Raw genomic sequence first — 11,696 nt, 5'->3', positions numbered from 1 at the left:
GTTAGGCTGAGCCTGTGTGACTGGCCCAAAGGCACCCAGGGTGCTTTAGGACCAAATGGGTACTATAACCCCAGGCATCTATTTCCCGCTTCAGTACTCTAGCCACTACACCTCTCTGGCACTCAATGCACCAAATGACAACTCGACTTCCTTGTCATAAAAAGGAGGAATTTTTGAATATGGGCCAGGGAGTCGCGGGCTGCAAACACACTCCGTGCACCTTCTTTTCTTAAATGGAGTAAATACTAAACAAGTCCAGCCCTTTAGGGTGCAGTTCTGTGCATGCCTTAGTTGGTACAGCTCCAAGCTCTCCCTAGCCAGCATGGCAGTTGTAAATCTTTCTGCCATCTCAGCTAACGTTCACCCTAAATGACCGACTCCCCTCTTTTCTGCTCAGTGTTAATAATCTCTACATGTGAGGAATGTACTCAGTTTAAAAGGCATTTCATTTTAACTATTGCTGAATCTCTCACCGCCCCCCCCCCTTTGCATACATTTCCACGCTCTTCTTACTTGGTGTAAACAGTTTACCTTTTCCTTCCTGCCCTGTCCAGGCACAAGAAGAATTGAGCAGAAGGGCAGCCATTGTCTGACAACTACAACAACATCAGAAAAGCCAGAACACCGCCTGTGTCTGCTGCTCCAGAGGCCCTTTGGCGCTCTCTCCCCTCCCACTGCTTTTTTTCAGTGTAGACCTTTCCAGAGCGCACCGCCACAGAGCCAAAGCGGGCGAAAGAGATGCAGGCTGCCGACGGGAGCGAGCGGCTCATTGTCCAGCACGCTGTAGATGCGCTGAGGGCCCTCTTCTCCAGGATGGAGAGCAGCTTATCTCCTGAGCAAACCCACAGCAGAGGTGGCAACTCCTTCCCTGGGAAAAGCAGAAGCAAAGCGTTGCATCAGGCACCCTCCGTCATGAGGTCTGAGGAGAGGCGGCTACAGACCTTCCAGCGCTGGCCAGAGAGTGCCCCGGTTTCTCCAAGGGATCTGGCCGCTGCTGGGTTTTTCTTCACGGGTCCCGACGACCGAGTGAAATGCTTCTGCTGTGAGGGGGTCTTGTACGACTGGCATGCTCAGGATGACCCTGTAGCAGAGCACCGGAAGTTCTTCCCAACGTGTCCCTTCATCCAGGCCAAGGAAGCCAGACCTCTGCTGATGCCTTCCATGGAGGAGATCCAGGATTGCGTGGATGGACAGTTCCTGGGCACATTGCAGAGTTTAAGCATGGAAGAGGCCACTGTGGACAGCCAACCCGAATACCCAGATCTGGAGGCGGAGGGCAGCCGGTTGAGGACTTTCCAGAACTGGCCGTCCTATGCACGCGTGTGTCCAGAGGTGTTGGCCGGAGCGGGCTTCTTCTACACAGGTGTGTAAGGACATGAGGATTTGCTTGCAGTGGGCCGGTTAGAAGGTTTGTCCACAGCAGACTTCTCTTACTCGGTGCCCTCCAGGTGCCTTGTGTCTGGATAGAGAAAGAAGGAAAAAGTAAATGTTTTACAGCGCGTCAGAGGAACACCGATGTGTAGGTGTGTGTATGTGTGCAGCTGCAGGCAAAGGGAGAAGAGAGAAGTAGGGAAACAGCTCACATTGAAGGCCGTTTAACCAGGCGCCTACCCCTAGGATAGGTTCATCTATCACTGCCCTCCAGGCGCCTCCCGCTGAGAAGGCTCAGAGGCAGCAGCAAGACAGCGCCTTCTGAGTGGTGCTTCCCCTAGCTAGCATAGACCAAACCTGCTTGTTAATGCCACGTCTGACCTTGAGAGGTACAGTGCTCCTAAATATGGAGGCTCTGTTTTAGCCATTTTAGCAACCAGTCCTTTTGATCAGTTCTCTATGAACTTCGTCTAATCTTTCTTTACAAGCCAGCAAGCTGTAGGGCAGGGATGGGCAGCTTGCAGCCTCAGAAGGACCCCAGCTCCACCAGCCCTCGCATTATCCCACTCCCGCTGGGCATGCTGGTCTGTATAGTCAGACTTTTCTTTACACAAGTGCACAACTGCAGAGGGGAAGTCTGGAGGGCACGTCCGCGGGCAGCTGGACCTGGCACCAGTGGTTGCAGCCCCAGAAATGGCAGTCCCCTCTCCCGCCACTGCCAGCAACACTTCACCCCCTATACCCTGATCATGACTTCCCCCTTGCCTGGGGGCAGATGGTTCCTCCTGGGAGCCTTGTAGCCTCGTTATGTGAGTGGCGCATTTCGACCAGCTGCCCTACAGACAGTGAGGCGTCCCCTTAGCCATAGGCAAGTAAAACATTGTTTTTGCCCCACCACTCAAAATCCCAGAATCTGTGGGAATACAGAAAGGGCCATGCGATGCTTGGCGCTGGGCGGTCCCTCCTGCCCTGCGCTTTCTCTCCTCATGCGCAGCAGTGCGGTCTGCATGTTTAAGACCCGCTGAGATCTCAAAAACCAGAGCGGTGGCCAGGGAAGATTTTGCTCCCTGCAGGGAGGGAAACGTTTGCAGCATCTTCCCTCTTTCCTATTATTCTAGGCTGTTCTTATTTTCTCCATGATTCTAGGCCACAGTAAAAAGGTAGAAAATACTTAGCAAAATCTGTAGCCATTCTGTGCTCTCTCGATCTCTGGCTGTAGAATTACCCCTCTGGCCCTGCATCATGGACTGATGGTGCATGAGCAGAAAAACCAGCGCGCTCTGTCCTCTGTAGCAAGAACTTTTGGTGATGGGGGCTTTGACTAATACGGGACCCTTTTATTATGGATGTTTTCAGGCGAGGGCGATTTTGTGCGGTGTTTCTACTGTGATGGTGCTTTGCGGAACTGGGAACGTGGGGATGATCCCTGGATGGAGCATGCCAGGTGGTTTCCAAGGTAATGCATCCCTACATTCAAATTGCCTGTCCTCAGAAAACACGGTGCTAGTTTATTTTGGTTTATTTCATTTATATAGCCGGTGGACTCTGGGTAGTTTACACTGATTCCTCAAATAGGATTGCAATACAGTGTGTGTGTGGGATTACTGAATTTAAACGCTTTTTAAAAATTAAGAACCATTTATCAACAAACGCAATATTTTTAAAATACTGGGCACGAATGCCTTATCAAGCCATTAAATAACCTTAAAATGCCTCAGGATGAAGGTCTGCTGTAACCTGGCACTGGAAGGATAACAATGCAGGTGCCAGGCAGGCCTCAATCATCAGGTGATCATTCCATAGTTAGGGGGTCACCACTGAGAAGGCTCTCCTTTTTGTACCCCTGGGGGGCTTAATAGCTTTAACTATTTATTTATTCATTAGGGCTTACCATCAGGCATCCGATTGGGGGTCGGGTGATGAAAGGGCAGCAAGACGAGTGGTTCAACTTGTTGTTGTTGTTGTTGTTGTTATGGCCAGGCAGAGCGATAAGTTATTGTGCGATATTTTTGCATCAGGCAGCAATATAACTCAGCTTGTCTGGAGTGGAGGTGCTTCCCAGTGGCGCCCATATGGCTTGGGCCTTCAGGGGCGCAAAGCTTTCCAAGTCAGCGTACAGCTAACATGAAATCGCCATCGTATAATGCAAATTCCTAAGCTGGCCAGGTCAGCTGGAGCAGGAACTAACTGCTTTGCTGAAAGCAGTGCTTGAACATTCAGGACACCTGCACACAAGAGTCGGCGTGCCGCTTTCACGAGGATGGGATTTTCCAGTTGTTTGCCTTACTCCCCTGAATGCTCGGCGTGCCCGCTATTGTGCGCCCGCCCATGTCATGTGCAGGGTGACTGAGCCGTGCAGCACATTGTTACCGGCCTGCTTTCTTAGCTGCTGGTCTGTAACAGCAAGTTTCCCTAAATGCTTGTAATATTTGGGGCTTTACTTGTAGCTGCAAAGATGTGCATGTTTACTTCTGGAAACCATAATGAATCCTTGTCGTATTTCCTACTAGTTCCTGCTTGAACCCTGACTGGTCTCCAAGGGATATGTGCATGCAGGGTTGGCTTCCTCATTCAAACCCTTGAGGGGTGAACCGTTCTGAGACTCCCAATTTATTCTTCAGCAAAGGCTGCTATAGCAAGAGACCTGGTCAAGATTGCTAGTTCACTGTCACAAGGACCTCTTAAACAAGGAGCCAGCTCTGCGGCTCTGTCTGATGTCTGTTTACCTTCTGGGAGTCCAGGCAGGGTTAGGTAGGACTTTGAAGATCATCTAATCCAACTGCCTGCTAAATGCAGGCTCTCTAATGAATGATAGACTACGGTATCCCTGAAAGGTGATTATTAAGCCTCTGCATAAATGCAATCAGTGAAAGATAACTCTCAAACTTTTGTGGCGGTCTGCTTAGCCATCCCCCTCACTGCTGGATAGTTCTTCCTGCCATTGTTCATCCAACCTCTACTTCAGTGCAATGGGGCCAGTTTTGTGTGAACAGGGGGACTTCTCCTTCCTGTCTCCTCCCCTGCGGCCCTCAGATCTGCTCCAGAGGGTTCCCAGATAGCTTTCGAGCTTGATACCTGCTGTTTCATGTTTTCAACCAAGCTGCTTGTCCCTCAGGAGGTTCTGTGACTGGTCTGGTTTCTGCCCCGCCTTTTGTAGGTGCAAATTCCTCCTGCAGTCCAGAGGAAGAGACTTCATAGACAGCATCCAGGAATCATACCTCAGCCCCCCTGTGTCTCAGGCAAGTGTGTGCACATGCGCAAGATCAAAGACTTAAATAAAATGAGGTTTCTACTCAATAACTTGCAGTTCATGTTGATTTCAGGCCGCCAGCTTCTTCCCATCCGTGCAACGTCTTGCGAGCTCCCAAGGTAGGGACTTCCCTGACGCTGAGCTCTTACTCCGAAGGACATGGGTGTCCCTTGCTTTGGCGAAGCTCCTCTTGGAGTGGCATCTTTGGTGTCAACAAGGCCTTGAGCAGTGTGTAGGAGGGAGAGGGATCTCTGCCCACAGAGCCTACAACCTGGACCATTAAGAGCAGGTGCAAGTGAAAAACTGGGGCCTAGGGGTTGCACATGAACATCTGGTAGCAGAATAACAGCACCAAGCTAAAGGAGAAAAAGGTAGTGCGATTCTAAAAGCCTGGGTAAGATCCAGCAGTGTCCCAACACTAACGGCTTTGTACAATGAGAGCCAGTGTGGCGTAGTGTTTAAGCACGTGGGACTGGGACTCAGGCGATCCGGGTTCGAGTCCCCGCTCAGCCACAGAGCCGACTGGGTGACTTTGGGCCAGTCACAGACTCTCAGCCCAACCTCCCTCACAGGGTTGTTGTTTTGTGGATAAGATTGAGAGCAGGAGGGGAAGAATGATCCGAGCCACTTTGGGTTCTTTAAAAAGGAAAAGGTGGGATATAATCTAATAAATAATAAATAAAATGCAGCTTGTTCCAGTTTATACTACTCTTTCATGCTTTCCAGTTTTTATTATGTCTCTGCTCCACTCTTCTTAAATCCTGGAGCTCAGAGTGGCAACATGCAGTTCCCAGGCACTGACCAGACCCAGCTTCACTATGGCAGCAGCTGCTTGTGCCTTCAGATCCTGCTGCAGTTTTTATACTGCACAAACCTTGGTTTACTGTAGCACCATGTCTACAGTTTACTGTAGCGCTAGGGTACCACTGGATACCTTGCATAGGTAGCAATCCCACTCAAAGAAAGGGGAGAGACATGTGATTTGCAAACTCGGCTAATATGAATGTGGACTGGGGGTTTTATTATGACCCTGGATTCTTTGTCACATACCTTTTGGCTGTGTCCACTGTTAATCTAACAAATTGTTCATTTTAGTGGGTGTACTTTAAATAGGACAAACATTGGATGCAACCCTGAATGTGGCTATGGAATAAGTAAGGCCTGTTCATCATTGATCTAGGAGTTGTGGAAAAAACGTTTCCAGTTTCCCATGCCCTGAATAGAGTAGGATTTGACCTGGCAAATTCATTTAGCTTATACGCAATAGACAAACGTAAAGTATACCACATTGATTTCATGTGCCCTGCATCAGTCCCCTACACCCCCAGCTGAACTGAAATACTTGATTAGGAGGGGAAATTCATTAAAGCACACTTAATGTTGTTTACATGTTCTATTCAAATAAGTCAAAGCTTTCCTTGGCAAATGTCTGTATGGAAACATTTAGTCACAATGAAAATATTACTCAAGAGTATGTCCTTGCTCACATAGCTTAGATTTTAAGGGAAAAAAGAAGGCTCTGAAAACGTTTAGCATGCCTAAATTGCGGTGTCAGTGAGGGTATATATGCACATGTTTCCTAAGAGGAGTGATGTGAAAGTTAATTGCAACTTTGAGCGATTTGTGTATGACCAGAAGTGTATCCATAAAGTTTTATGGAACAATGAACTTTTAGAAATTTCTAACAGAAAATACAGCAATGGAAAAATGTTCCAGTACAGAAAATATCACTCATGTACACTTTCCTCCCTCCTTCCCTCTCTTATTCATACTTGCATGTTCACAACAATTAATTCTTGGGATTTCTTTTTTAAATTAAAAAGCAGTGATCAGAAGCAGTATCAAAAGACTCTCTGGTGTTTGTGTCATTTACTCGCAGGTAGCCACTCTATGGCTGTGATGTGCATGCATGTCTGAACAACTCCAAATCTTTGTCTTTAGGGTTCCATGTAGGGAACGAAACTGGATGCTGCTCTCCTCGATCAGCACATTAGATCACTGAAATTTTCCTGTGTGCATTTTCAGAGAAATAGGTCATGTTGCTCTCGGTGGATGTTCACTTCCAGGAATGTGTGAATGATTAATAAAGCCATGGTGGATGAGTTTGGGGCTTTATAGGATGACTTCTGTTGCTTTAGGGAATGCCTAGACAGGGCTGCTTAATACATGGTCCTTCTCTCTGGTGTGTGTGTTCAGAGCCTGCTCAAGAAGAACAAGGACTTTGGAGAACAAGAAGAGAGGCAGAAACTGAACATCCAAACCGGCCAGGTAAAGTTGGAGGGAAAGCTCCACGGAGGAGGAGGGGGCCAGGCTGGGGAATGAGTGAGTCATGACTAAATCCAGCCCATCATGTGCCGCTTGAACAGCCAGACCTGAATGCTCAAGCGAGCTCCATCAGGCAATCCCCCTCAGGGCAGATTTGCCCAGGGATGCAAGAACCCCTGTGGCTGGGCAAGGCCTGCAGTGTTGCTCATCGGTAAATAGCTGCCTTGACGCCGATGCCTTCTGGACGACTTTGCGGATCAGGCCCAGGTGGGAAGCGGGGAAGCAGCTGACGGCGTCCACTCTGTCAATTCCCACATCCCTGCCAAACCTTCCCCAAAAGGGTGGTCTCGGCGTTCTCCTCCTCACGAAGCTGCCCCACTGATGCATTTAGGAGGTTTCCTAGAATTGGTAGCGGCAACGATGGCTGTAAATGCGATGCAGCGTGACTTGCGTATTTCTTTCCATAGGGTTGTTGAGCCTCTACCACTGTTAGCATAGGAGCAATCTAACCCTTCCTTTCTTAGCTCCCCCATCTCACCTTCTGAGAAATCAGGAGCCCACAAGCCGGATGGTGTAGCCCTCAGGAGGTACATGCTGCCCATGGAATGGAGGTTTCCTGCCCCAGATTTAAACATCTACACTGTTTCTTCTGACCAAGAACTTTTCTACACGAGGCATTTATTGCGGACTCACTCCTGATTCTTTACATTTCTTTACAGACTCTTTAGATCACATCAGGATCCTTCTCGTTCATTTCTGTTTTTTTCAGAAACATTCCCCCCTTAAAACAAAATTCCTGGGAAAGTGAGGCATTATATCTAAAAGTCCTATTTCCCCTTGCGCACTTGAGCTATTCCATTATGACATGGGCCCACGAGAGATTATGCAGCAGAAAGCAGGGAAGGATGAACTTTACATGAAGCTCAGATCTCAGCGCTGTGATGGAGCCAAAAGGAGAAACAGCACCTAACCAGCCTTATGTAGAAAAGCCTTGGATTCAGATCCCTGACTGGCTTGAGAGACACATTTAAAAACACCAAAACTTTGAACACAGAATAAACCCTATACAGCAGAACAACTGCAAAACTATAGAACAGTAAAAGTAGTGCAAATACTTAGGATGTATCAGTTCACCTAGGAAGTTTTCACCATTTTGCAAGGTTAGTCAGCTCTAAGTGCCAAGACTTTAAGAGGGGACGTTCCTTGGGGCGGTTTTCACTGCAAGAAAAGGGAGGGAGTTGGCCCCGCACGTTATGGGTGACTCCTGGCTTCTTTCTCTTCCTAGACGCTTCCTTGAGCCTGGAGGAGAAGCTGCGCCGGCTGCAGGAGGAGCGCATGTGCAAAGTCTGCATGGACAAAGACGTGGCCATCGTGCTCGTCCCCTGCGGGCACTTGGTGGTGTGCGCAGAGTGTGCGCCGAATCTCAGGCGGTGCCCCATCTGCAGGGGCGTCATTCGCGACACTATGAAGGCGTTTCTGTCCTGAACCTGGAAGGTAAAGAGGGTCGCGTAAGAAACCCATCAGAAGGCGGGGGAGAGTTTCCCCGTGGCCAGGGAGGTGTACTGGCTCGGTTCCAGACGGGGATGGGGAGTGCTGAGTCCTCCCGCCAGTCCCACCAGAACGCTCGCTCTGGGCCAGGCGTAACTCCCAGCCGGAGCCGTTTCACAGGTGGTGGTGTGAGGATGGCCGCCATGTGAGGGGCTCAGGTTCCTTGCCAAAGGAAAAAGAGCAGGGCAGAACTGCGATGAAATTGCGTGCAGAGAGGTGTGGGTGGGGAATAGGATCCGCCTCTTGTTTAGCTCAGTGATTAGAGGGCTAACTCTGAGCTTGAACAAGGGGCACTCCTGGGTCGGTATTCCCCATAGGGAGGGCCCCGCTGACCAGGACTGTCTCACTAGGGAAAATTCCATTTTCAGCCTTGTTTTTAATTCAAAATAACAGACAAGCAGACAAATCAAGTGTTTTCGATTGACTGGGGATCAGCATTTTGTGTTATCTTGGAGGCAAGGTGGCACTGGCCATCACGGGAGAGAGACTGTCCAAGGAAAACGTGTTCCTGGTATCCATCTTGCTCTTTCAGAATTGGCAGAAGCAGTTTGTTGTCATCTTGGCGATCCCGATTCTGCCTGAGAAGAGGCGCTCCGCTGAAGAAGCTTCTGAATGCCTTTTGGAAGCCTGGGCCACACCTTTCTCCCCGGTGCAGCATCCCCTTACAGGACTTCTCCATGCATGTTCTTTGGAGCATTTGGGGGGAAGAGGGGAGAAGCGCCTCCATCTCTGTAGGGTGAAAGAGCAAGGTCACCATGACTCTGGAGTTCTTTCTGCTCTGCGCACTGATGGGTACAGGCTTCCAGAGGCTTATTCAAATTGAAGATACAGTTCAAAAAGCTTGTGCAGTACCTTACCTCTATAAGGTTTTGGAGTAGATATTTTTCCCTAGCTTATTTAATAGCTTGGTGTTTTTGTATTATTGAAAAACCAGACCTATTTTTGATGTATGATTACTTATATTTTCTTTTTCAGAATAAAGTATGTATTTTATCCTTCTGGTTAACTTAAAAGCCTACTTTGCTTCTTCAGTCAATCTACTCAAGTGGTCAATTTAATCTTTTATCTGTTTCACTCGATGCTTTCCCTACTGAGGAATTAAAATGCACAATACTGAGCTGATCCCATGGTAACAAGTGTGGAATTGACACACCTGTTGTGCAGAACAGAGACGTGCACAGAAGGCTTCCCAGAATTCCCTACACTGTTTGCAGAGAGAGAAATTGAGGGGGAGAATTCCCAGTGGGAGGAGAAATTCTCAACGATTTCTCATGGGTTCAGTATTGGCAATGGGTTACAGCAGAGAGTTTTGCTGGAGGGGTACCTGGGGTGTTGGCGGTGGGTTCATGTCGCCCCTGCAAAGGGCAGCACCATCAGCACTGGCAGATGGGTCTCCATTTTGCATCCTTCCCCATGCAGGCACGAGGGGGGCAAAGCGGTGGCCATCTCTGGGGCAGAAATGGAGCTATGGCTGGCCCAAAATCTACCCTCCAAGTCCCCAAAGCTTTTCTTCTATGAAAGAGAGGTCCATCTTTTTCTTGGTGTTGTACAGTGTGTGACTTTTGTGGTGTTTGAACTTACCTGGTTGGTGTGAGGTGGCTACGGGTGCTTTGCTGTGTGTCTGTGTGCCGCTTTCTGTGTCCAATTCCTGCATTGCTCTGCACCCTTCCACACGGGCCATGCTTCCTAATTTGGAAAAGCCCTGGAGAAGCTGCTCTCCCAGTGTCTTCCCCTGGTGTGAGAAACTCTGAAAATATTTGGAACATGGTACTGGAGGGCAGCCTCTTGATCCAGAGTCCTAGAACTTTCCTTGGAAGCTAAAATAACACATCCAGGGCTCTTGTGCAAGAAGGGAGGACTCAGATGAGGCTGTTGCTGTCTTGAGCTGGGTCCTGGGCTTGATAACAGACTGGATGAGAGTCAATAAACCGACGCTTAATCCTGGTCAGATGGAGGTACTATTGGTAGGCGGAACCTTGGATAGGTTAGAAGGCCATTGCCCAGCCCTGAAATGCATCCAAAATAGATTATTGCAATGTGCTCTACATGGGGCTGCCCTTGAAGACGGTCCGGCAATTGCAACTGGTGCGGAATTGGGCCGCTTACTTAGTGACTCTAGAGCGGCCCATAGAACACCAGTTCTGAAGAAAACCTCACTGGCTGCCAGTTGTGGCTCAGGCCCAATTCAAGGCGCTTGTATTGACACACAAAGCCCTAAACGGCTTGGGGGTCTGGCTATCTAAGGGACCGTCTGCACCCATATATGCCTACCCACCCCCTCAGATCAGCTCAGGAGGCCCTTCTACAAGAACCCTCCCTCGGGGAGATGAGGGGGGGCAACCAGGTGAAAGGCCTTTGCTGCTGCTGCTCCCCATCTTTGGAACTCCCTTGGGAAATTCGCCTGGCGCCATCTTTATTCTCCTCTGGGCGCCAAGCAAAGACATTCTTTTTAAGGATTTTTTAACACCTAGCCCTGAATGCTGAGGCCCCTTTAGATTGCTTTTATAGATGTTTTAATTGGTCTTAATGTGTTTTACTTTGTTAATATGTTTTATCTATTGCCAGGTTGCTGATGAGGACTGGGCGTTATTCTCACATAACCCCAGTCCTCTACCAGCTTCACTGGCTCCCCATCGAAGTCCGGGCTCAATTCAAGGTGCTGGTTATCACCTACAAAGCCCTTAACGGCTTGGGACCTGGATACCTAAAGGAACTCCTGCTTCCATATTTGCCCTCCCGCCCCTTGAGATTGGCAGCAGAGGCCCTCCTCCGGGAGTCCTCCAGGAGAGACATCAGGAAGCAAAGAACCCGGAGGAGGGCCTTCTCCGTGGTGGCGCCCCACCTATGGAATGCGCTCCCCAGAGAGGTCCGCCTGGCGCCGTCGTTATTTGTTTTTCGGCGCCAGGCTAAGACCTTTTTATTTAAACAATATTTTAACAACTTTTAATATTATCTATAGGTTTTAATTTGCAGCCAGGATGAATCGGGGTTTTTAATTTGTATTCTATGTGTTATGTTTGTTTATTTTATGTAAGCTGTCCCGAGGCTCTAAGCGATGGGACAGCATACAAAAATTCTAAGTAAATAAATAAATGTATCGTAGGCCAGCTAGGAAGGCCTCAGCAGTTATAGGCAGCCCATGAATACATGTATAAATAAATAATGGGAAAGTCAAAGACAGCGGAAGACCAAATATGCAAGGGATAAAGCAAGTCACAGCTGAGCGCGGCTGTGAAGAGCAGGACACGTTGGAAAGCTGCCA

General features: G+C 48.8%; 1 protein-coding gene across 1 annotated transcript; it reads left to right on the top strand.

The window, feature by feature from the left end:
* The first annotated feature begins 555 nt into the window (after positions 1–555).
* On the top strand, positions 556–9,399 carry BIRC7 (baculoviral IAP repeat containing 7). The gene is made up of 7 exons (XM_044455356.1): positions 556–1,363; positions 2,728–2,827; positions 4,529–4,610; positions 4,695–4,740; positions 6,818–6,889; positions 8,172–8,380; positions 8,967–9,399. Exons 1-6 carry the CDS (start codon positions 739–741, stop codon positions 8,369–8,371), a joined length of 1,125 nt encoding a protein of 374 aa, XP_044311291.1. The 5' UTR covers positions 556–738; the 3' UTR covers positions 8,372–8,380; positions 8,967–9,399.
* The last annotated feature ends 2,297 nt before the right edge of the window (positions 9,400–11,696 follow it).

This window comes from Varanus komodoensis, unplaced genomic scaffold, assembly GCF_004798865.1.
Source record: "Varanus komodoensis strain SLA01 unplaced genomic scaffold, ASM479886v1 scaffold8, whole genome shotgun sequence".
NCBI classification, from domain to species: Eukaryota; Metazoa; Chordata; class Lepidosauria; order Squamata; family Varanidae; genus Varanus; species Varanus komodoensis.
The sequence above is the reverse complement of the archived record's forward strand: the minus strand, read 5'-3'. Positions and strand labels throughout refer to the sequence as shown.

Coding starts and splice junctions, on each gene's coding strand:
- BIRC7 (XM_044455356.1), top strand. CDS start 739: ATGCAGGCTGCCGACGGGAGCGAGCGGCTCATTGTCCAGCACGCTGTA. Junction 1,364..2,727: donor AGCGGGCTTCTTCTACACAG/GTGTGTAAGGAC, acceptor GGATGTTTTCAG/GCGAGGGCGATTTTGTGCGG. Junction 6,890..8,171: donor TGAACATCCAAACCGGCCAG/GTAAAGTTGGAG, acceptor TTCTCTTCCTAG/ACGCTTCCTTGAGCCTGGAG.